General features: G+C 36.3%; 1 protein-coding gene across 8 annotated transcripts in view; it reads right to left on the bottom strand.

The window, feature by feature from the left end:
* Window positions 1–27,358, bottom strand: part of TBC1D12 (TBC1 domain family member 12) — a 121,803-nt gene that overhangs the window by 37,745 nt on the left and 56,700 nt on the right. For 3 of the 8 annotated variants that reach the window (XM_025274145.3, XM_025274144.2, XM_025274143.3), the window contains exons 2-3: window positions 14,990–15,113; window positions 13,342–13,401 (exon numbers count right to left, since the gene is read on the bottom strand). The exons of 1 other annotated variant lie outside the window; for it this stretch is intronic. In XM_025274145.3, the coding sequence (XP_025129930.1) occupies window positions 13,342–13,401; window positions 14,990–15,113 (184 nt within the window). Of the gene's footprint in view, window positions 1–3,678; window positions 3,789–8,438; window positions 8,491–11,582; window positions 11,620–13,341; window positions 13,402–14,989; window positions 15,114–27,358 lie in introns of those variants that run through there. 4 more of the 8 variants (XM_025274148.3, XM_025274147.3, XM_006053591.4 and 1 more) reach the window with 4 other exon arrangements.

The raw sequence follows: 27,358 nt of genomic DNA, 5'->3' as shown, positions 1-27,358 counted from the left end.
AAACAAAAACAAAAAACTCTTTGAGATCCTTAATAGCCAGAATCCAAAGCAGTTGTAAATATAAAACATTTGAAAACTGCTGGCCAAGAGCAACAACTGAAAAACTAAAACAAATGTATATCTAATAAGTTAACAGTGGAGATAAAATGGAGTATTAAAAATACTGATTTAATCCAAAAGAGGGCAGGAAATTAGATAAAAATTAACAAAGACCAGATGGGACAATCTGAAAAGAAGTTGCAAGATGGTAAATTTAAATTCAGTCATACCAATAAATGACAGTAAATGACACTCCATTTAAAAAGAAGAGGGTATTCAGACTGCCTGCTACTGCTGCTAAGTCACTTCAGTCGTCTTCGACTCTGTGTGACCCCATAGACTGCAGGCCACCAGGCTCCCCCGTCCCTGGGATTCTCCAGGCAAGAACACTGGAGTGGGTTGCCATTTCCTTCTCCAATGCATGAAAGTGAAAAGTGAAAGTGAAGTAGCTCAGTCGTGTCCGACTCTTAGTGACCCCATGGACTGCAGCCTACCAGGCTCCTCTGCCCATGGGATTTTCCAGGCAGGAGTACTGGAGTGGGGTGCCATTGCCTTCTCCGATTCAGACTGTCTACAAAGACCCAAATATATGCTATATACCAAAAAAAACCACTTTAAATATGAAGATGGAAAAAAGCAAATGAACAGAACAATTAACATGTAAACACTAATTGAAAGCAAGCTCTAGTGGATAAATTAGATAAAAACTTCATAATAAGAACCATTACCAGGGCAAAAATGACATTACATTAATGGTAAAGAGGTCAATTCACCAAAAAGACATAAAAACAAAGCTTCAAAATACAAACAGAAGAAAAAAGAGCAAAAGAAGAAACAGTCAAGTAGATTATGGTGGATATTTCATTATTCCTCTCTCACTAATTCACAGGACAAAAAATCAGGAAAATTATACAACACTTAAACAATACTATCATCTATGACCCAACTGACATTTATAAAACACTGACCTAACATCAGCAGAATACATACATTCTTTTCCAGAGCCCAAGGAATATTCTCTAAAACATGCTATATCTGGGACATAAAACAACTTTCAAATATTGAAAAAGACTGAAATTGCATAATGTATATTGCATGAGCATAATGGAATAAAATTAGAAGTTATTTACAAAAACCTATCTGGGAAAATTCTAAAATATTTGAAAGTTAAAACAACACACTTCTAAATAATCATGAACAAAACATTTTCAATTGAGTGAAAATGAAAATTCTGATACTTGTTAAACACAGTTAAAGCACAGTTAGGGGGAAATGCACAGCTTAATACATGGAAATTTGGTTGATGGAAAATAAACTGTTTCTAAAAAAAAAAAAAGATAAAAGGTCTAAAATCAATGATCCACTTTAAAAAATTAGAAAAATCCAAAGCAAGAGGAAAGCAATAATAAAGAGTAAAAATAAATGAGATAGAAAATAGAGAGGTAAAAATCAATGAAACAAAAGGGGTATATTTTTAAAAGGTCAATAAAACTGATAAACTTCTGGTAATATTGATCAATTAAAAAAGAAGACACAAATTACTAATTTCAGGAATGTGTGAGAGATCACCTCTACATTTATGACATAACAGGTAGATATTAAAAGGATAAGAGAATATTATTAACAATTTTATTCCAATAAATCCTACAGCAGAGATGAAACATAAAAATCTCTTGAAAGATACAAGTTAACCAAAACTGACTCAAGAAAAAATAGAAAACAACATACCTCATATCAATTAAAATTTAACTTTATAATTAAAAAGCTATTCAGCAATACAGTAAGTCCCCTACACATAAACAACTTCTATTCTGAGTGTGTTCATAAGTCCAACTTGTAAGCCCAACAAAGTTAGCCTAGGTACCCAACTAACACAAACGGCTATATCTTACTGTACTGTAATAGGTTTAAAATACTTTTCACACAAATAATACATAAAAAAACAAACAAATACAAAAAACCACATTTTTCACCCTACAGTACAGTACCTTGAAAAGCACAGTATTACAGTAGACTAGTTGGCATACAGGGGCTGGCACTGAGTGAATAGGCAAGAAGACTGAGGACAAACTGCAATTTCACTCATGCCTGATGCTGACAGAACACACTTTCACATTTTTGAAAGTGTGCAACTTAAAGGTTCACATGTAAGGTACTTACTGTAACAACAACAAAAATCCCAGTATACATCGTTTATGTCAGTAATTCTCAATTGGGGTTGACTTGGGCCCTAGGGTACGTTTGACAACATTAAGAGACATTTTTGGTTGCCACAACTGTGAGGGGATGCTACTGGCATCTCCTGGGCAGAGGCCAAAGACGCTGCTAATTCTTCACTGCAAAGGAGGGGTCCCCAAGAACAAAAATGACAAGGCCTAAAATGTCAATAGTGCTGAAGTTGAGAGACCTTGCCTTAGATAATCTCACTGCCAAGTTCCACCAAACATTTAAGGAAGAAAAAATATTAATTCTACACAAATTCTTTTAGAATAGAGAGAAGGAAGAAACAGCTCTCAATTCATTCAATGATTCCAGCATTACCCCAATACCAAAATCAGACAAAAACAGTAAAAGAAAATTACAGACCAGTATCTCAAATTAAAATAGAAGCAAAAATTCTTAACAAAATATTAGTATTTCAACTTTGTTTTTCTGCTCCAGCATGTAAGAAGCTTAAAAGTTGCCTACCCATTCTACTAAGTTAAAAGCTGAACAAATTAAAAAAATCAACAACCGTCCTTAAATTCCTCAGAGAAATGAGGTCACAAGGCAAACTGCTTCCACAAAATTAGAGAAATAGGTAGATAGATGTCGAGGATCACAATTTACCAGGGTAGAAACTCCTGAAGAAACCTCTGTGGGAACCAAGCCAGGGTAGGAAAAAGTAACTGACAAATTGCTAGAGCCTCAATGCAGACATGTCTGAAAGCTAAGACTCCGAGAGATCCCAGGCCCACATACTTCAGCAAGTTTTACCTCCAGGAACTCTATCAGGTCCTCACAGTGATTGTCAGAGAAAAACGCCCTTGCTTGCGGCAGTAGGAGGGGAAAGGAACTATTTTGAAATATATTAGAGCAATCTGTTCTTAACAAAGCTTGCTCTCAGGAAAAACTATTTCACCAGAGCCTAATTTATTGCAGTCTTATCAGAGCCTAACCTATCTGGGGAAAGGAGCATGTCCAGCTCCAGCCCACCTCTCCCACCTAAGAGGGTAGAGGAAGTGCACAGTCTGAAGGCACAGGATCACCAAAAGACTGATAACTAATCACAGGAGTATCCAACACTTTTCCTCCTCCCACACCTAACCACTACATTACTCGGGTCTATTTACTAAAGTTCCTTTTACTCAGCCCACCATATCCACTCTTCAGCAAAAAATTATAAGTCATACTAAAAAGCAAAAAACACAGTTCAAGGAGATTGAACACATCAGAACCATAGTCAATATAGTAACAATGTTGGACTTATAAACAAGGAATTTTTGAATACTGTTAGTGTGCTAAGAGCTTTAATGGGAAAAGTAGACAACATGCAAGAATTGATGAATAATGGAAGCAGAGAAATGGAAATTCTAAGAAAGAATGAAAAAGAAATGCTAGAGATTAAGAAAAAAAAATAAATAACTAAAAGAGAAACACCTCTGATGGAGGAGAAGCAAACAGTTGAGGAAAGAAACCTTGAACTAGAGGATCCCTCATTCAGTTCAGGTCAGTAGCTCAGTCGTGTCCGACTCTTTGCAACCCCATGAATCACAGCACGCCAGGCCTCCCTGTCCATCACCAACTCCCGGAGTTCACTCAGACTCACGTCCATCGAGTCAGTGATGCCATCCAGCCATCTCATCCTCTGTCGTCCCCTTCTCCTCCTGCCCACAACCCCTCCCAGCATCAGAGTCTTTTCCAAGGAGTCAACTCTTCGCATGAGGTGGCCAAAGTACTGCAGTTTCAGCTTTAGCATCATTCCTTCCAAAGAAATCCCAGGGCTGATCTCCTTCAGAATGGACTGGTTGGATCTCCTTGCAGTCCAAGGGACTCTCAAGAGTCTTCTCCGACACCACTCTTCAAAAGCATCAATGCTTCGGCGCTCAGCCTTTTTCACAGTCCAACTCTCACATCCATACATGACCACAGGAAAAACCATAGCCTTGACTAGACGGACCTTTGTTGACAAAGTAATGTCTCTGCTTTTCAATATGCTATCTAGGTTGGTCATAACTTTCCTTCCAAGGAGTAAGCGTCTTTTAATTTCATGGCTGCAGTCACCATCTGCAGTGATTCTGGAGCCCAGAAAAATAAAGTCTGACACTCTTTCCACTGTTTCCCCATCTATTTCCCATGAAGTGATGGGACCAGATGCCATGCTCTTCATTTTCTGAATGTTGAGCTTTAAGCCAACTTTTTCACTCTCCACTTTCACTTTCATCAAGAGGCTTTTGAGTTCCTCTTCACTTTCTGCCATAAGGATGGTGTCATCTGCATATCTGAGGTTATTGGTATTTCTCCCGGCCATCTTGATTCCAGTTTGTGCTTCTTCCAGTCCAGCATTTCTCATGATGTACTCTGCATATAAGTTAAATAAGCAGGGTGACAATACACAGCCTTGACGTACTCCTTTTCCTATTTGGAACCAGTCTGTTGTTCCATGTCCAGTTCTAACTGTTGCTTCCTGACCTGCATACAGATTTCTCAAGAGGCAGATCAGGTGGTCTGGTATTCCCATCTCTTTCAGAATTTTCCACAGTTTATTGTGATCTCTCATTGGATCCCTTTATTGGATCCCTCATTGGAAATCTCCAAAACTGAAAAAGAGAACAAAGACTGAGAAACAGAGAACAGAATATCCAAGTACTGTGGGACAACTACAAAAGATGTAATATACGTGTAATGGGACTACCAAAAGAAGAGAAAATGGAACAGAAGCAATATTTGAAGGAACGATAACCAGGAATTTCTATAAATTAATATCTACACCAAACTACAGATCAGAAAGGTCAGAATACAAAGTGGTATAGATGCCCAAATAACTACACCTAGGCAAATCATATTTAAATTGCAGAAAGTATGTTAGTGTAATAATCGCTCAGTCGTGTCTGATTCTATGCGATCCCAGGGACTCCTCTGTCCATTGGATTTCCCAGGCAAGAATACTGGAGTGGGTGGCCAACTGCAGAAAATCAAAGATTTTAAAAAATCTTGAAAGAAGCCAGAGGTGAAAAAACCTCTCTACACAAAAGCAAAGATAACAATTTACAGAGAAGCTCTGCACGCTATGAAATTAGCCTTCAAAGAAAAAGAAGAAAACGACTTTTCCAAGCTAACAAAAATTGAGAGAATTTGTTGCCAATAGATATCTGCCTTGCAAGAAATGTTGAGAGAAGCTCTTCAGAGAGAGGGAAAGGGACACCTCAGAAATTTTTATCTACATAAAAGAAACAGTATCAGAAAGAAATACATGAAAGCAAAATAAAAACTCTATTTTTACTAGCCTTAACTGGTCCAACAGATAACAGCTTGTTCAAAATAATAATGATACATTCAGTTACATATGGTTGTGTGTATGTGTATGTGAGCATGCTCATGTGTAAATGAAATGAATGACAGCAAACATACAAACGATGCAAGGAAGCAATTAGGAATATTTTGATGTTATGAAGCACTTGCAGCACTGTGAAGTGGTAAACATTATTTTTAAATGGGTTTATATTAGATGTAAATGCATATTGCAAGCTCTAGGATAAAGGGAGGGAGGAAGGAAGGGAGAGAGGGAGAGAGAAAGCAGATACAAACTACAAATATCATAAATGAAAGAGGGGTATCACTACAGATTTGATGTATGTTAAAGAAAGCTGAGCGCCAAAGAATTGATGCTTTTGAACTGTGGTGTTGGAGAAGACTCTTGAGGGTCCCTTGGACTGCAAGGAGATCCAATCAGTCCATTCTGAAGGAGATCAGCCCTGGGTGTTCATTGGAAGGACTGATGCTAAAGCTGAAACTCCAATACTCTGGCCACCTCATGTGAAGAGTTGACTCATTGGAAAAGACTCTGATGCTGGGAGGGATTAGGGGCAGGAGGAGAAGGGGACGACAGAGGATGAGATGGCTGGATGGCATCACCGACTTGATGGACATGAGTTTGAGTGAACTCTGGGAGTTGGTGATGGACAGGGAGGCCTGGAGTGCTGTGATTCATGGGGTCGCAAAGAGTCTGACATGACTGAGTGACTGAACTGAACTGAAAGAAATATTATGAACAATCATATGCCCATAAATTTGATAACTTAGATGAAATGGATAAATTTCTTAAAGACATAATCTGTTAAAACTCACAGAAGAAAGAGATGATCTGAACAGTCCTGCTATCTATTTAAAAAATTCAATCAACAATTATACCCTCAAAAAAGCTGGGAAAAATGAAAAGAAAAGTAAGGGAGAAAGGGCGGGAGTGAAGGAGGGAAAGAAGGAAAGACAAAGAGAACTGCATTGATAATCACTTTCCAAAAGAGACAGCTCCTGGCTCAGATGAATTCATGGGCAGATTTTAAGAAACATTTAAGGAACAAATTATACCAATTCCCTATGATTTCTTCCTCGGAGAAGGCAATGGCAACCCACTCCAGTACTCTTGCCTGGAAAATCCCATGGACAGAGGAGCCTGGTAGGCTGCAGTCCATGAGGTCGCTAAGAGTTGGACACGACTGAGCGACTTCACTTTCACTTTTCACTTTCATGCATTGGAGAAGGAAATGGCAACCCACTCCAGTGTTCTTGCCTGGAGAATCCCAGGGACAGGGGAGCCTGGTGGGCTGCTGTCTATGGGGTCGCGCAGAGTCGAACGCGACTGAAGGGACTTAGCAAGCAATGACCTCTTCCAGAATACAGAAGCAAAGACAATACTTCCTAATTTAATCAATGAGGCCAGCATTACCCTAATATTAAAACAGGCAAAGACATTAAAAGAAAACCCTGATCAATACATCTCAGAAACACAGATGCAAACATCCTCAATGAAATATTAGTAAATTGAATCAATTAATGTATAAAAAGGATTATATGCCAAGATCAAGTGGGAAAATTCAAGTCATTCATAACAAAAATTATCATTAAAGTAGGAATAAAAGGGTCATTCCTTTCTTGATAAAGAACATCTACAAAACAACCCAAAGCTGATACTATATCTAACGGTGGGAAACTTTTAAGTTTTCCCACTAAGAACGAGGAAAGGGATGTCCCCTCCCACCACTGCTTGTTAACATTATGAAAAGTCTTAGCTAATGCAACAAGACAAGGAAATACAAGGTATACTGATTGGAAAAGAAACAATAAAACTGCTTTTGCTTGCAGATGCCATGATCTAGTCTATATACAAAATCTGAAAGAACAGTTAAAAAAAAAAAAGTTTATACGCACAGGCAAAAGACCCAGAATACCAAACTCATATCGAAGAAGAAGAAAGTTGGAGGACAAACATTACCTGACTTCAGGACTTAATATAAAACTACAGTAATCAATACAATGCAGCATTGACAAAGGACTAGACAATGGAACAGAATAGACAGTCGAAAACAATTCCACATAAACACAATCAACTAATAATCCATGAAAAAAAATTGAGAAGAAGGATTTGATAAAAATTAAAAACCTCTGCTCTGTGAAAGACACTGTCAAGAGAATGAGAAAACATAGACTGGGAGGAAATACTTGTAAAAGATACATCTGATGAAGGACTGCTATACGAAATACATAAAGAACTCTTAAAATTCTACTGAGTTCTGTTTTTATTATTATAAGAAAATGAACAATCCAATCAAAAATGATCAGAAAAGATACCTCACTAAATAAGATATGCAGATGACAAGTAATATGTTCTAATTCATATGTCAATTGCGAATTAAAATAACAATCAGATACCACTACACACCTATTAGAATGGTCAAAATTCAAAACACTGATACCACCAAACACTGGTGAGGATGTAGAACAAAAGAAATGCTCATTCACTGCTTCGTAGGAATGCAAAATGGTACAGTTACTTTGGAAGACAGTTTGGCTGTTTCTTATAAAACTAAAATACCATATGATTCAGTAACCAGGCTCCTTGGTATTTACCCAAAAGAAATGAAAACTTACACCCACAAAAATACTTAACACATAGATGTTTATGGCAGCTTTATCCACTATTGCTAAAACTTGGAAGCAAACAAGATGTACTTCAAATTGCTTTCTACATATAATATTTCAAATATTACATCCAGCACCCAAGCAAAGGTAACAAAGCACACACAGAAATAAAATAGCATCCACTAACAAAAACTAGCAGAATCAATATTCAATATAAACAGACCTATAGAATTTCCAGACATTGAAATTATCAGACACAGGCTATGAAAATCTATACTTACTATGTTTAAGGAGATAAAGGCCAAGCTTGAAATTTCAGCAGGGAACTGTAAACTGCAAAAAGTGATATAGCAGATTTGAAAAAGAAACAACTAGAAACACAAGAATTGAAAAACACAAAATTGACATTAAGAACTCAAAGTATGGGGTTGAGGAAACTGTATTTTTAACTCATTCCCTAGGTAATCCACTGTGTTTGAGAACAAGAATCATAGACTACTACAACAAATCTCAAAGTCCTTTGCAATCTCACTCTTTTCTAGTTTCTATAAAGCCTCCAGAATTTTTCTAATATATGAATTTGATGTCTCAGCACTGAAAGTATTTTGGTTAAGTCCAGCTTTCTAACCTGTGGCTAATGACCTTCACCTCTTCCCTGCTCAATCGCTCAGTGGTGTCCAACTCTTTGCAACCACATGGACTGTAGCCCACCAGGCTTCTCTTTCCATAGGATTTTCCAGGTAAGAATACTGGAGTAGGTTGCCATTTCCTTCTCCAGGGGATCTTCCTCACCCAAGGACTGAACCTGGGGCTCCTGCATTGAAGGCAGATTCTTTCTGACCTAATACTGAGTGCATTCCTGCTTGCTCATTCAATTTTCTCTATCTGGAACAGCTTTCCCCATCTTGTCTACCTAGTGAACTCCTACGAGTATATTTCAGAACACAAACTGCATGTAATCCTGAGTAGAATTAATCACTCTTTCATCTCTACTCCCGTACTTTGTTCACAACTACAGCACTCACTATACTATATGATAACCATGTATGAATCTTTCCCCTCCTTCCCACAGTTATACTAGAATAACAGAAAAGCTAGGACTCATATTAATCTATTTCTCAAGAACCTAAACCATGCCTGTTTCATCGTACAGTCAATGTCTGTTGAATAAATTACACATTCATTAAAATGAAAGCCAGACAAACTTAGAGAAGAATCTAGGATCAATTAAAGAATTTTGTCCTTCAAATTCTACAAGAGAAAAGGTTTAGAGCTTGCTAATATGAAGTCACACAATAAGCTGGTCACAGAATGATATCCTACAACATTTTGATGTCTTAGGCTCTATATCTAAAGGACTCACCAGAAAAAGAATGTACTAGGAGAGGGATATGAGAAAAGATAAGTCTATGGGTTCAAAGGGAGGGTGGCAGGAGTCTTTGACCAACTTCTTGAAGTAAAATATGGGGTCTGGGGAAAAGGAAGAATAAAATAGGAGCTTCTCCTTTAAAGACAATGTGAAAGCCAAAATAAGCTTGATGCACATACACTGACTTGACTTTTGAGTTTCAGCGTACAGTGAGAACACTACTCCTAAAGGGGTTAGTGTTAAATCTGTGTCAGTAAGCAAACCCTCATGTTTCTATATTATGGCAGCCATTTATAGACAGCCAGAATAATGTTTCAGAAATGGAAGAAACTCCCCACGTGGACATCTCTATCACCTTAAGAACATGTCTACCCAAGATAAAGACAATTTTATACAATTTGATCCAAAAGCCAGGGAAATCATCATGCTTGTAGTAGAGGGGATAGCCAATTAGGATACCTTTAGTGGTTGATTCTAGGATCTGTGAATTAGAAGAAATAAAATGCATCCTATAATTCAAGTTTAACTGAAACCTAGGGCAAAGCATTTCATCATCCTCTGACATACAGCAGTGTCTTAATAAACTTCATTTTGGTAAAGCTATTAACACAATTTTGTTTAGTGTAATCTGAAGCCTAACAATTATAAGTCTGACATCATGACAGAAGAAATATAACTTCTACTTTGATGCTTGAATTATATGTTTGGAATCAAATAACAAGAGTATTTTCAAATTGCAACTCTTTTCCAAGTCTCTGTCTTTAACAATTAGAAAAAAAAATATCCCCCCAAATTCTGCCCTGTTCAATTTATGAGAACTTATTATTATTATTCTTTTCATTTCTTTAACTAATTTAACCTTCTTTCTTAAGGTTCATACTTCTCCCCTCTCCCAGGAGCACAGGCCCAGAGCTGGTACAAAGTCCTCTCTCAATCTTCAGGCCACAGAAATCAACATTTATGAAATCAGAACTTATTCATACATAGGAAAGACACAGCAATTTATCATTAACTATAAATAAGGAACACATGTGTGGCTAGAAAGGTAATTATTCACTTCCTTTTCAAGGTGACAATACATTAGGTAAACAAAGATGAAGGAACATGCAAGTGTGTAACAGTTTTAAGGACTTATCAAAAACAAATTCTGAACATAGTTCAGACCCTAAACAATTTAACAACAATGAAGTGGTTCATTTACTGCAGTGCTCACTCAAATTTTATACTGAAGGTATCTATATTTAAGCATAACTAAAATCAACAAATTTTTCAAGTATCCTAACTACATAAACCAATAATGTTAGTAACCAGAAAACTATGCTCTACCCTTACAAAGTGTAACATAATTAGTGCTCACAAAGTATGTGTATTCTAGTCCTTTCCACAATGCTACTTACTGTTCCTAAAATCAAAGGCTTAGTTGAGGAGAGTGACCTATTCTCCTTTATTTTTTCTTCTATTTTTTGGTCACGCTGCACAGCATGTGGGATCTTAGTTCCCCGACCAGGGGACAAACAGGCGTTCCTTGCAATGGAAGTGAGGCGTCTTAACCACTGGACTGCCAGGTAAGTCCATGACCTATTCTATTTTAGACAATTTGAAATGCTCAGATTAAGAAACTGAGTCTTAAAACTTTTTTCCTTGCCTGTCAAAAGATAGCTGAAAGTGATTCAAACACTCAACTAAAACACCACTCAGAAAAAGACATGAGTGATGAAAAACTTGAAACATCATCGAAGTACTATAATCTCACCTATTCATAATGAAAAAGATGCCAATATAAAAATAGTGCCAAGCAAAAAATTACTTTCTACTGAAAGACTGAGTTTGACATAGACTATGTTTGATCTCATATGCAATCATGTTACAGTTACACATAACATGGCGCATTTGAAATAATTCTCACTTGCAGTTTGGGGGTCATAAGACAAACTCTGTAGCTGTATTCCAACTTCAGCCTATTAATTTAGAAAAACCAAAAACTTAGGTCAATTGAACTACAATATAACTGAAATACTATTTATAATTAATAGATGCGATTTTTAACATGGCTCACCAACTGGTTCAGATGGCCACAAGCAGGAATTTCATACCTGCAAGAGAACACATGTGATAATCCTCATAAAATAATATTATGAATATTCATATGATTTGGGGACTGATTGTCAAGTTAAATGCCAAACTTGAGTCAGTCTGACTTTGCTATTATCCTAAAATTATTTTTATACTTCTTTACTATTAACATGTAAAGTACTAAACTGATCAAACTTTTAATAACTTTTTAAAAATAGTTAACCTACAAGTATCTTTCACTTTTGAACTTCTTGTATCTCTGAAAAACTATAGATACGAAACACTTAAAAGAAAGCAAAAAGTTTTATATACTGTAACATTTTGTTCTTAGGGGAAAAAATAACATAGAATGTAAAAATATATACACATGAAAATAACTGTGTTTTCTACACAAAAATTGAATTTTAAAAGGCCTAAAACTGTGAAGGGAAAAGTAAAATAAGATATACCTTCCTATAATGTTTTATATTTTATAGAGAATATAATCATGTGCTATTTGTGCAATTAACAATTAATAGAGAAAAAGGCTGCAATTCAAAGTAGTTTAGTTAAATTTATAATCTTATAAGTGTCTTTCCATTAGAAAAAAATTCTAGTCCCCAAACATATACTCATCCTTAAGAATATGGCAACTCCTTTCTGGATATCTGCTTAATGAAATAATTATCCTATAAAATACTACTAGCACTCTAATATTCTAACAAATTTTACAGTTTTGCCCTTCTTGAAGCAAGTGATGCATCTTAAGAAAGATCAAAGGAATCTATTTTTTCCTTAGTACTTCTAGCACTGCCTCACTTTTTCAGGCAGTTTTACAGTGGAATACTAGCTACCTTCATTTTCTATAGCCGTAACAGCTTAAAACCTTATCCTAAAACATGACAGATGTGTCTGAACACTCTTCATGGTTTTACTTACATTATTTTAAATTCTGATTCTAAACACAAAACACATTTTACATGAGAACATAGTCAAAGATCTCAAATGTAGTTTTATGCTGATAATGTTTTACAGAGTTTAGAAATTAGGACTGTAAAACAAACTGTTTTCAAGTGGAAACAGAAAGTTGTAGCTTTTCCATTACTAATAAAAGAAAATCATGCCCATGTTTAAAATGAAAATGCAGGAAAGAGAATAGCAAAATGAGACAAATGAGGGGTGGGGTATAGGACACAAACTGTAGTAAAAGAGAAAGCAGAAACATATTCCATCACATGGTGAAACAGACACATTTTTGAGGGTGGAAAACAGTCAGAGGAACAGTGACTTTGCTATCCATCACGGCTCCCAGAAAACAAACATAAGCATGAAAAAGGCACCAAAATACACACTAGTCCCTACACATACCAGAACACTCAAAAATTAAAAGCAGTAGCTGAGAGAAATCAACATGTAACCATGTAATCAATAAACGGCCAGAAAGGGACTGTAGAAGATAGAAACTGCATTTCAATTCCACTCTTTCTTCCCATTTGAAAATAAGACTTGTTCTTTTCCTGACCACTCATCAAATTTTCAAACAACATACATATAAAAAGGAAAGAAAATGTGAGGCCTTGGCACTCCAAAATGAAAACAGCAGATTAAAGGCAATGGCACATCAGTAAACAGATAATTATCCACTAGTAATTAGAGACCTACCATAAGAAAATATCACAGAATGTTAGTTTACATAAAGATATTAAAGTACTATATGCACATGCATATTTCAGGTAAACTACCATAAAGTCAAGAATACAAACCTTCAATAGCAAGACCACTGTTTTTGCCTCTAGAGGGCGAACTTGGTCTTCTGTAAAACTCTAGACAAGAGAGGTTACTTTTAGACTTTACAAAAAAAAAAAAAAAAAAACGAGTTAAAATTTAAGACGTCCAGATAGCAAAGATTCCCAAACTTTATTGGATTAACAGCAACCTTAGTGCCTCAGTAATTATTATTGGCACCCCCTAAACCAACAGAAATACCCAATTATTCTGCTTAATGAGTAGTTATGTCCCAGTACTTAGTAGCCATTTGAAAAAATACACATAAATTAAAAGAAAGCTTTATTGCATTCTTAAATAACCGCAATTAATCACTAATTGGGGCATGTGTGCCTTTTGTGCAGCGTACAATTTCACAAATCTTGAAATAAGACTGGACACCATCACCTTCATTTCCTGTTCCACACTGATTTTTGCACAATATCTGATTTTTACCACAGCAAACTCAGAAAAACCAGATTCACAAAGACACAATGTCACAGAAAGTAATGTATCTCCAATTTATGTTAAAACTGTGTACTACCTCAAGCTCTCAGGCAGCACCGTATCCAACAAACGGTGGAAGAGTATTACTGAGTTTGCCATGGTTCCCATCAGCATTACCTGCTGCAGCACATGGGGGACCCTCGGCACACAGCTTTGGAATCATAGCACTTTAGTGTTAAGTCTGAGCAGCATATAAACTAGTCAATATGTTAATTACTTGAAAATGAAATTAACTATAACAAATGCTATTAAAGATATAAAAATTATGTTCTTATTTACTTGGGAAACCAGTTTTTCTTTTCAGCAATAAAAAGAACACTATTAAATCCTTATAGGAAAATATTTTCCCAATTTAAATGACGATTATTGTTTTCATGGTGATTATTTTTATAAATGCTGGATGTGCTAAATTTTATAAACTACAATTGGAAGGAGATAAATAAGACATTTATCATTCTATCTCCTTCTGAGGAGTAACTTCTCTGAACTTAAAAATGCCACAAACTGATAAAAGAGTCTCACTGTTGTCCAGTCTCACTGATCTCCTATTACTGAGAAGCACAAGCTAAAAAGTCAAATAACACATGAAATTCTTAAGAACTCAAGAATATGGGTATTAAGAGAGGTAACAGAAGAACTGGGTCCTAAATTACTAGAAATAGAATATATACCCACCCATCTCACAAAGTCCTTGGTAGAAAATCAGAAAATGACCAAGGAAATTTTCAACCTCAAAATCTACTCAGTTTTCACTTTATACTGCTTCATCAGTTCACAACTACCCATCATACATAAAATCTGTGCCATTGCAAATGCTACCATGTTCAATTAGAAGTCACAGTATGTGGTGAGAATGGTTTACTGAGAAAATTTTAAAAAGGAAAGAAAAAAGAAGACACTATTCAAGGAATAACTAGGAAAGAAAATCAATGTTCTGCTACTATAAATAATTTTCACAACCATAAAATATAATTGAAAATATACATCATGCTTTAAAAAAAAACTTAAGGTTACTACAAATATCTATAGTCACAAAATTTTGTATGTTAAAAAAAAATCAATGAAAGTAGAATATGGTTGATTATCTAGAAGAGAATCTTTGGAAAGCAAGACAAACCACATGGCTATATTAGTACTTACCTGCTGAATGATTTTGGAAGTTTTCTGAAGATTCTCTCTGGGAGGGACTTTACCAAATAATTTCCAGCCAGGAGCACTATGTACAACTGATTTGAGTTCTTTTGTCCTTTTTGGGAAAAGGTTTCTGAAACACAGAAAAGTTACATGAATTGTGCTTCTGGTAACCAGGGAACTACTTGAAAAATGGCAGATGTAAATAAAATGTAAACATTTGCCTTGAACTAGCTACAAAGTGTACTAGAATTGACTATACATGTATTATACTTGACAGTAAAAGCCAAAAATCTGAGAACAAAAAAGTTAAAGAGAACTTGTATAAAATAGGTAAAGGATTAAGCCATACAATTTTTGTGGGAAAATACCGCTTTATTCTCTGTAACAATTTGTTAGTGTTTGAAATAAAAGAGTATCTATTGAGCCTATTCCTATAATATATGTACATGCAAATTGTTTTTCCTAGGCAAGTATGCACAAGAAAAGCTTAATGTAAAAGGGCCAACATGTAACCTAGTAAGAAAGTTATTTCTCATTGACAGTCTAAACAAAAATCTGCATAAGGAACAAGGATTTTACTTATAATCACCATGCCCTTACCAACCAAATTAAGTATATACTGTACATGTAAACAGGAATGATATTCAAAATACGTATACATCAATATGGCATGCCAGGGTACCACACTAATCAGAAAGGTACAATGAATCCAACTGAATATAAACACTTTATATAAGCTGTGATATAAATATTCACTAAGAAAATTTTAAATTTTTACATACAGTCACAAAGTATTTGAAATCTCAAATAACTTGGTTTATCTATACTCAAAATACATACATACATCTGTTCTTAAAAGTACATTATTGTGATAAGAATGGGATAAATTTTTAATGCATAATGTTAAGGCTATTCTTCAAGTTTAGAAAGATATCAACGGACTCCTACAAAATATGGGTTAATCAATAATAAAGAAATACTCTCATTTTCCTGAGTGTGCAGTGGGAGTGAATTGATAACTTTTGATGACAATTTAGACTAATTCCTACTTAGGATACTCTAGAAGTTTCATCTGAGACCATATATAGTTACTCAGTTTTCTATTTCATAAAACATGAAACAGAAATATCTACGTTTTCAATAATGATTACATGAAGGACTGGTATATTTACAATAAAGTTTCATGCCTCAAAGGATGGCCTATTAACTTAAATACTATTTTATACCTTGTGTGCTGTTCATCAATTTATTGCCTCATAGCTCCACTATGAAGCCTGCAGTATACGTTCTGTGACAACATAGAATTCCTTTGAGGATTTCTCCTTTTAAAATAAACATGAAGCTGTTACACTTTCTAAGTAGAGAGCACTGAAGGGACACAGCAGGAGAAAGGGGCTCTAGTCTCCTGTGGTTTCCAGCTGAAGTAGAGTGGGTCAGTGATTTGGTGTGAGGATAGCCAGTAGAATTCTGCTCAGTCATGTGCCCAAGTCCCTCAGCAAACTTGCAGCCTCAGCAACTCAACTGGCAGATGGCTTTCCTGTAGTCCTCTTAACATGTAAACTGGCACCCCAAAGGCTTCCTGTCAGCACTGATGCACTAATTTTCTCTGTAAGCCCCACACAGCTCACTTGTACTCCCCAGAAAGTTCTCATCAAGCTATGCTTCCCCCACAAGCCTCCATGTGGCCTGCCTACACACCTTCCAACCAGGGTTTCCCATCCAACCATGTTAAACACAGGGGAAGGACCTTTGACACCAAGGTTTATACAATGAATTCTTGCATGAGACATCAAAAGCATGATCTATAGAAGAAAAACTGATGAACCAAGCTTAAATTGAAACACTTGCACTTCAAAAGACATCACTGATGCAAAATGAAGAAATAGAAGCATCTAGAAATCAGTCCCTCCACCAAAGTAAAATCTGAGCCAGAAAGAGCAATTGGAATCAATCATTTTAGAACTACAGAACCTTATCAGAAATTTATAACCACCAAGGTAGTGCATGAAAGGAGAGGCTGCTGATCTTCCCTAAGTGAAGAGCATGGGTGAACCAACTACCACCAACTGTTCCTCAGCCCTTCCCTCCTGCAGCAGTGGAGATAGCAGCCTGCTGGCTCCAGGAGGAATAGTTTCTAAAACAGGCAGCAGCAGCAGCTTCCATTGGTGGTATCTATCAGAACATTAAAAAAGGGTACATTTTTTGACCCAGATATTTAAGGAAATCTTAGTCAGGCCACCAGCTAACTGCAGGAAATAACAGAACAGAAACTTGTGACCACACACAAAAAGGATTACACACTTTGCAAAAACAGTTTGGAAATAACACAAACAGATGGCTCTAGCCTTCAATGAACAAAAACCTGCAGTCACTGAGAACTGAGAAAACAGATTTACACAGTTTCAACATAATAATGCTCAGAATGTCCAGGTCTCAAAAAGAAAAGAATTATAATACATATAAAGACACAGCAAAGTATAGACCAGTCACAGGAGAAAGAATTTGGCAAAAACTATTCCTAAGGAAGCTGAGACAATGAGATTACTAGTCAAACATGTTACATTAACTGTCATAAATATACCCAATGAGCTAACCAAAACTATGAACAAAGAAGTAAAGGAAATCAAGCAGGGAACAAAGTGAGAATATCATTAGAGACAATTATATATAGGAACCAAACAAATTCTGGAACTGAAAAGTAGAATAAAATTTAAAATTCACTAAAATAGTTCAACATCAGATTACAGCAAGCAGAAGAAAATATCAGCATGTAACACGACGATAAGACAGTTGAACTTATTTAGTCTCAAGAGCACAAAGAAAAAAGAATGAATAAAAATGAGCAGAGCCTGAGAAATTTGTACAACCTTATGGTGTATACTAGGATATATACTATAAAAGTTCCAGAATCAGAAGAGGGAAAAAAAAAAGGGAGGCGGCAGAAACAATTTTGAAGAATGGCTAAAAATTTTTCAAATATGATGGAGGACACAAACCTACACATCCAAGAAGCTCAACAAACTCCAAGCAAAATAAATTCAAGGAGATATACACAAAGATACATTATAGTCAAACTGTCAAAAGACAGAGAATTTTGCAAACATCAAGAGAGAAGCAACTATCACAAACAATCTATCTTCATAAGATTAACACCTGATTTCTCATATGCCATCCTGTAGGCCATAAAGTGTCAGGCTGACATAATCTAAAGTTCTAGGGGAAAAAAACAAACTACAACTGAGAATTCTACATGCAGCAAAAATCTATCCTTCAACAATACAGGAAAAATGGAGATATTTCTAGATAAACAAGTTAAGCGTGCTCATTCCTAACAGATATGATCTACAAGAAATGTCAAGAATTCTTCATAATGAAGTGAAAAGTAGCTTAAAACCATGAGAAAACACTGGTAAAATTATTTACACAGGTAAATGTCAAAGCCAGTATTATTGTACTTTTCTGTTTATAACTCCACATTTTTCCTATGTGATTTAAAAGGTAAATGCATAAAATAATATTTACAAATTTATGTTATTGGGCATACAACATATATAAACATGTAATCTCTGACAATAACAATATAAATGAGGAGGTACAGAAATGTATATAGTTAGTTAGCACAGTATTAGTACACTAATGAAACTGGTTTATATGCCAGTGAAATTAATTTGGTATAATTCAAACCAAGTTGCTTTAAATTTATGATGTCAATTGTAATCCCCAAAGTTACCACTAGAAAATAACTTTAAAATATACATAAGAGAATCAAAATGGTACACTAAAAATTCAACTAAATATAAAAAGTAGTAAGGAGGAACTGAGGAACAAAAAATATATATAAGACATACAGAAAATAAACAGCTAAATGACAGAAATCCTTACTCATCAACAATGAATTTAAATATAAGTTGATTAAACTTCTATTAAAAGGAGAGTGACTGAGACTGGATTAAAAATACTATGTATGTTGTCTGCCTGGGTGGCACAGTGGTGAAGAACCCGCCTGCCAATGCAGGAGACAGAAGAGACAGGGTTTGATCCCTGGGTTGGGAAGATCCGCAGAAGGAGGGCACGGCGACCCACTCCAGTATTCTTATCTGGAGTATCTCATGGACAGAGAAGCCTGGTAGGCTACAGTTCATTCGGTCACAAAAAGTCAGACACAACTGAAGTGACTTAGCAGCAGGCACATGTTGTCTATAAAATACTCACTTTAAATAAAAAGATACAAAGAGGTTAAAAGTAAAAAGATGGAAAATTATATTGAAAGCAAATAGTAACCAAAAGAGAATGCCAGTGATTATATTATTGTCACATAAAATAGATGTTAAGTCAAAAAGGTTACAAGAAGCAAAAGAGAACATTATGTGTTGGGGCAAAGTTTAATCCAACAAGAAGATATAACTACTATAAACACTTCTGTTGTTGTTAAGTAGCTAAGTTGTGCCTAACCCTTTGGTGACCCCACAGACTGTAACGCACCAGGCTCCTCTGTCCATGAGATTTCCCAGGCAAGAATATTGAGTGGGTTGCCATTTCCTTCTCCAGGGGATCTTCCCAACACTGGGATCAAACCTCTCTTGCATTAGCAGGTGGATTCTTTTACCACTGAGTCACCAGGGAAGCCCAATTATAAACATACACACACCTAACAACGGAAGAAAAATACATGAAGAAAAATTGACAATACTGAAGGAATAGGCAGTTCTACAATAACTGGAGACTTCAGTACCATAGTTTTAATAAAAAAACAATCAGACAGGTCAAAAAGGAAATCGAAGACTTAAACATTAAGTAAGTTAGTCCTAATAGGCATATGCAGAGCATCCCACTCAACAACAGTAAGATATACATTCTTAAGGATACATGGAATATTTTCCAGAATGAACAATATGTTAATGCATTAATGCTTTAATAAGTTTTAAAAGATTAGAAACACACAAAGTATCTTTTCCAACCAGAATAAAATGAAATTATAAATCAGTAACAGGAAGAGGAACTTCTCTAGTGGTACAGTGGTTAAGAATCCATCTTGCAATGCAAGGGACACAGGTTCAATCCCTGGTTGGGAAACTAAGATCCCACATGCCATGGAGCAACTGAGCCTGAGCACCACACAACTGAGCCCTCGTGCTCTGGAGCCACTGTGCCACAACTAGAGAGTCTGTGCGCCCCAATGAAAGATCTCACATGGCACAATGGAGATCCTATGTGCCGCAGCTGAGACCCAATGCCCACCAAATAAATAAATAAATAAGTGTGTCAAAGAAATATATATATATATATATATATATATATATATATAAAATAACAGGAAAAAAACTGGAAAATTCACAAATACATGGAAACTAAACAACACAGCCTTAAATAACCAATAAGTGAATAAATTAGTCAAGAAATTATAAATTAGAAAACACCTAAGATGAACTGAAACAGAAATAGAGCATATCAAAACTTATGGTATACAACAAAGGCAATGCTAAGAGGAAAGATTATAGCTGTAAACACCTATATTTAAAAAGAACCATTCCTCATATCAATAATATAACTGCACACCTGAAAAAAAAAAAAAAAAACTAGAAAAAGAAGAGCAAACTAAAACCCAAAGCTAGCAGAAGGAAGAAAATAATAAGGATTAGAGTGGATAAAATGAAAAAGAGAATTGAAAAACAATAGAAAAAAATTTTAAGCAAGTTCTGTGGAAAGATCAACAAAGTTGACAATTTCCTAGCTAGACTAAGAAAAAAGGAGAAGAATAAAATTACGAAAAGCAGAAATGAAAGGGGGATATTACTACCAATAAGGGGTATATATGAATACTATGAACAACTGTTCACAAACAAATCAAATACATGAAATGGAAAAATTCCTAGAAATACACACACTACCAAAACTGACTCAAGAAACAGAAAATCTGTTGAGGTAATTGACTCAATAGTCAAAAACCTAACAAAGAAGAGCTGAAGAACAGATGGCTTCACTGGTAAAAAATCTAACAAATATTTAAGGAAGAATACCAATCTTTCTCAAATTCTTCTAAAAAAGTGAAGAGGCCCAGAGTTACTCAGTTTTCCTAGGTCTTTCCCATGTATACATATTATTAAATTTTTGCTTGATTTTCTGGAATCTAAAACTAGAATAATATTTTATCTTGGACTGGCAAAAACTAAGAAATATGACAATATCAAATGTAGAGGGAAAGGAACACTGTGAGGACTTTATGTTGGTGTAATCATTTGTTCCAGTTGCATACACTATACTACTGTTGAGCATTATACTTCTAGCTACACACTCCAGAGAATGTTATGGACATATCACTAGACACACTCCAGAGAATGTTATGGACATATCACTAGAAGACACATAAAGAACATCCAAGGCAACATGTTCAAGAGAGCAAAAATCTTTTACCAATTCAAAGATCCACTGATAGAAGAATAGAAAACTTAACTTATGCTAATTAGTAAATGCAATATTATTCCACCGTGAGAATGAGCCAAAGATACATTTATCAACATGGATGAATCTTAAAAATAACGTTGAGTTTAAAAAGAAAGGCAAGGGGTGGGGCAAGATGCAGAGTTCACACAGTGTATCATTTTTATAAAGCTCAAAAACGATAAAAATAATAAAAAATTGGGGCAAAAATAATTTTGTAAAACATCAAGGAAATTCAGGATAGTTGCTACCTCTTATGGGTGACCAGGATAAAAAGATACTCACAAGGTAGTATATTTTCAATAGTAGTGTTGGTAATGTTCTGTTTCTGAGATTGGACAAAGGGTTTACCAATGTATACCAGGCATCATAATTCATATATCTGTTACATATGTATTTCTTTTGTATGGGTCAAAAAAAAACACATTAGTTTTTATTAAGCTATATAAAACTAATGTACCAACTGGAACTCCCTTGTAACTAGAGAGCACTAACTAAACCAATTAAAAGATTTCATATTCTTAAGTATCACTAAGGAGCTATAAAGTTAGCCTTTGCCTATAGTTTTAGGAATCCACTTTTGTCACAAGCTTAGACATACTTCTTTGGGCCAAAGTTGATAAACATTTCGGATTGTAAGCATTCCTCTTAGAGTCAATTTACATTCATATATAAATTTGTCTTCATCATACTGAGGTAGTTATTTAGTCAGAAGCCTTCACACTAACCATTAGCTCTTGCAGGTGCGGGGAGGGTGGAATCTACAATGAACAAGCAGTTTTGTTTGTTTTTCACAGCTATTGATACCACCAACTCCAATCACTGACAAGAACAAAATCTTTAATTACAACTTTAACAGTTTCAGATCTAAAAATCTATAAATTGCTTTTCTCCTCACAACAATGCACGAACAAGGCAGTGCCTGTAAAGTGAAAAAAAATAGCTTTTCATTGTCTAGAATTGCAGGGTTACATATATAATTAATTAAAGCACCGTAAAGTAAAAGAACATAAGCATTATTTTTTCAAACTCAGTGAAGCACAGCTTCAAAGAATGTCACCTGGCTGAGAATGCAAACAGAGCAAAAGAATGAGAAGACCACAAATGTAAGATGTGATTATACCAGAGGACAGTGATAATGACAGATCAGAAAACTCATGTGCAGAGTTTTACAAGGAGTGTTTGGGAGTGCTTGTCTCTATAACCTTTAGCTACAATTAGATACTGTAATTACAACCAAATACATTCTCATGTGAAAACCTAGAGGCTATATATATTGACACTGTTCATTAGATCTCTGTAAGTTACAGAACAGAACCCTTTACAAATCACAGACAAAATGTCAAATATATACAGTTTTGAATAAATATTGTTAGAAATTATTCTGAATCATTAAAAAATGTTATGTATGTGTGTGTATATATATATATGTTTATGTGCAAAATTAATTTACAAGAATATTTTGAACTTCCAAAATTAAAGTCAAGGAATAATAATTTTTTAAACCAAACAACAGTTGGTCTTTCAATGGATGCAATTTCTGAAGAATCTTGCTATGACTGGCAGGTTTACAAAGGGAAAAAAAAGCAAACAACAAATAGATAACTCTGACAATAAAAAGTCTGCTTATAATATGTATTATAGTACAATATTATAATAAGACCAGAATGAAGTTTAAATTCTCATTAAATCATAAAAACAAACCAAAGCCAAGTATCTTATATTTACATATCCAGTAAAATCTGGCTACTCTAAGAGATTGTCATAAAATAAATATGAACCCACAGGTATCCAACTGCAAAGAAAGGACATCAGATAATGTTTCACAATAATTTCTTATGCCACTAATAACTTTTGGATTGGGTTTTCAGGTTATCCCTTGCCATGAAAAAACTATAACGTAGCTAAATGGCATACATCTTCAATGAAAAATAATTTTAAAATATTGTTACAAATATATAGAATGATATTAAAATGACATTATAGACTAAATGGGCTTCTACTTGCTAGCCTAGGAAGAAAAATACCAGTTTATCAAATCTTAAGGGGACAATACAATGAAAAGTTACAAAAATAGACTAAAAACGTCCCATATTCTGTTGTTCTTCTCATGTGCATTCCTTTGCCACCCACCTGCCCCAATCCACCATGAGGAGACTGAGAAAGTGGAGGTCTCAATGCAAATAAACATGTGGGCAAAAGTTCCTCCTCACCAGCTTTGCAAACTAAAGACAAACTGTCTTTGTCTGTCTCTTCCTCTCGCCTTTCCCCCACCTCCCAAGACATTCAAAGTTCTTAACTTTAAAGCAACAGTAAAGGTTTCTTAGCAGAACAAAACTGCTAAATGTGTTCAAGAACCCACACTTAAAAGGGGACAATTCTTTCACGCTGAATTGGAGGTAAAGCCTGACTGTATGAATGAGATTTACACATCAGTGTTGGAGGATAGAAGTCATTCATTTTGACTGCTTCCTGTTTCAGGAGAGTGGCAGAGCAGAGGGACATTCCTAGCATCTCTTTTCTCCCTTATACATCTCCAACTGAGGAGATAAAATTTTGCTGACAGACATTGTTACCAAATGGCAGAGAAGATACTGTTTGCTCTATTTTTCTAATATGCAGGCTGTTTTCTCTGCACCCGTCTACCCCATCTCTACAGGAAAGGCCAGGTGTGCTAGCCTTTCAGTCACTGAACTGACTCACTTCAGCTCACTTGTTCAGTCGTGTGCGACTCTTTGAGACCCCATGAATCCCAGCACGCCAGGCCTCCCAGTCCATCACCAACTCCCGGAGTTCACCCAAACTCATGTCCATCGAGTTGGTGATGCCATCCAGCCATCTCATCCTCTGTTGTCACCTTCTCCTCCTGTCCCCAATCCCTCCCAGAATCAGGGTCTTTTCCAATGAGTCAACACTTCGCATGAGGTGGCAAAAGTATTGGAGTTTCAGCTTTAGTGTCAGTCCCTACAATGAACACCCAGGACTGATCTCCTTCAGAATGGACTGGTTGGATCTCCTTGCAGTCCAAGGGACTCTCAAGAGTCTTCTCCAACAGTCAGTTCAGTCGTTCAGTCGTGTCCAACTCTTTGCAACCCCATGAATCTCAGCACACCAGGCCTCCCTGTCCATCACCAACTCCCGGAGTTCACTCAGACTCACCTCCATCGAGTCAGTGATGCCATCCAGCCATCTCATCCTCTGTCATCCCCTTCTCCTCCTGCCCCCCAATTCCTCCCAGCATCAGAGTCTTTTCCAAGGAGTCAACTCTTCACATGAGGTGGCCAAAGTACTGCAGTTTCAGCTTTAGCATCATTCCTTCCAAAGAAATCCCAGGGCTGATCTCCTCCAGAATGGACTGGTTGGATCTCCTTGCAGTCCAAGGGACTCTCAGGAGTCTTCTCCAACACCACAGTTCAAAAGCATCAATTCTTTGGCGCTCAGCTTTCTTCACAGTCCAACTCTCACATCCATACATGACCACAGGAAAAACCATAGCCTTGACTAGATGGACCTTTGTTGATAAAGTAATGTCTCTGCTTTTCAATATGCTCTCTAGGTTGGTCATAACTTTCCTTCCAAGGAGTAAGCGTCTTTTAATTTCATGGCTGCGTCACCAATGCAGTGATTTTGGAGCCCCCCAAAATAAAGTCTGACACTGTTTCCACTGTTTCCCCATCTATTTCCCATGAGGTGATGGGACCAGATGCCATGATCTTCGTTTTCTGAATGTTGAGCTTTAAGCCAATTTTTTCACTCTCCACTTTCACTTTCATCAAGAGGCTTTGTATTTCCTCTTCACTTTCTGCCATAAGGGTAGAAAGGTATCATCTGCATATCTGAGGTTATTGATATTTCTCCTGGCAATCCTGATTCCAGCTTGTGCTTCTTCCTGCCCAGCGTTTCTCATGATGTACTCTGCATATACGTTAAATAAGCCGGGTGACAATATATAGCCTTGATGTACTCCTTTTCCTATTTGGAACCAATCTGTTGTTCCATGCCCAGTTCTAACTGTTGCTCCCTGACCTGCATATAGGTTTATCAAGAGGCAGGTCAGGTAGTCTGGTATTCCCATCTCTTTCAGAATTTTCTACAGTTTATTGTGATCCACACAAAGGCTTTGGCATAGTCAATAAAGCAGAAATGTGTTTTTTTTCTGGAACTCTCTTGCTTTTTTGATGATCCAGCAGATGTTGGCAATTTGATCTCTGGTTCCTCTGCCTTTTCTAAAACCAGCTCGAACATCTGGAAGTTCACAGTTCATGTATTGCTGAAGCCTGGCTTGGAGAATTTTGAGCATTACTTTACTAGCGTGTGAGATGAGTGCAATTGTGCGGTAGTTTGAGCATTCTTTGGCATTGCCTTTCTTTGGGATTGGAATGAAAACGGACCTTTTCCAGTCCTGTGACCACAGCTGAGTTTTCCAAATTTGCTGGCATATTGAGTGCAGCACTTTCACAGCATCATCTTTCAGGATTTGAAATAGCTCAACTGGAATGCCATCACCTCCACTAGCTTTGTTCGTAGTGATGCTTTCTAAGGCCCACTTGACTTCACATTCCAGGATGTCTGGCTCTAGGTCAGTGATCACACCATCGTGATTATCTGGGTCGTGAAGATCCTTTTTCTACAGTTCTTCTGTGTATTCTTGCCACCTCTTCTTACTATCTTCTGCTTCTGTTAGGTCCATACCATTTCTGTCCTTTATCGAGCCCATCTTTGCATGAAATATTCCCTTGGTATCTCTAATTTTCTTGAAGAGATCTCTAGTCTTTCCCATTCTGTTGTTTTCCTCTATTTCTTTGCATTGATCTCTGAGGAAGGCTTTCTTATCTCTCCATGCTATTCTTTGGAACTCTGCATTCAGATGCTTATATCTTTCCTTTGCTCCTTTGCTTTTCGCTTCCCTTCTTTCACAGCTATTTGTAATGCCTCCTCAGACAGCCATTTTGCTTTTTTGCATTTCTTTTTCTTGGGGATGGTCTTGATCCCTGTCTCCTGTAGAATGTCAGGAACCTCTGTCCATAGTTCATCAGGCACTCTATCAGATCTAGTCCCTTAAATCTATTTCTCACTTCCACTGTATAATCATAAGGGATTTGATTTAGGTCATACCTGAATGGTCTAGTAGTTTTCCCTACTTTCTTCAATTTAAGTCTGAATTTGGCAATAAGGAGTTCATGATCTGAGCCACAGTCAGCTCCTGGTCTTGTTTTTGCTGACTGTATAGAGCGTCTCTGTCTTTGGCTAGCTGGATACATTTAGAGTTAGGAGGTACAAAGGCGTATCTTTCAACCCAGATTTTATGAGTATTAAAGCTGATGTTTCGAGGTCCTATTTGTGTCCATGTCTTTCTCTCTTCTAGTAACAAACCCATATGGGCTGATAAAGAGCTGTTCTCCCCCAACTCCAACTGTCAGGTCTACAGGTTGGGTATCTTATTGCTTCAGATACACTGGAAACATTAAAACGATGTTTTCTAGTTTGGGCTTTTTTGTGTTTGCTTTTCATTCAAGGAGTGGCAGTAGTAATTCATCTTTCCATTAAAATCACTCTCCACTCCAATCAACACTATGTTCACATACACAACAACCTACACACCAGAGATACAAACACACCATCTTCTATTCTCTGCACCACTTACGTCCACTCTTCATAACAAAAAGAAACTGAGAAAATCTGTAGCAACAGTTAAGAAACAGCACCAACTCAAGAAATACCAGATCAGTGTTTCTATATTGCTGAAAATATAAAGAAAAAGAAAAGAGACACACCACCAACAACAACAAAATAACAGATGTGGGGATAAGAAGAGGAAGAAAATTTAAAAAGGCCAAGTTTTTCCTTTAAGTGGTTTTTATAATAAAGGTCGATGAATGGCTCTTACTTGTTAATACCTGTTAATACCTGCTTCACATATGTGTTTCATTTTTCTAA

The sequence above is a fragment of the Bubalus bubalis genome, chromosome 23 (genome assembly GCF_019923935.1).
Source record: "Bubalus bubalis isolate 160015118507 breed Murrah chromosome 23, NDDB_SH_1, whole genome shotgun sequence".
In the NCBI taxonomy this organism is placed as follows: domain Eukaryota; kingdom Metazoa; phylum Chordata; class Mammalia; order Artiodactyla; family Bovidae; genus Bubalus; species Bubalus bubalis.
Note: the sequence above shows the minus strand (reverse complement) of the source record. Positions and strands in the feature narration are given on the sequence as shown.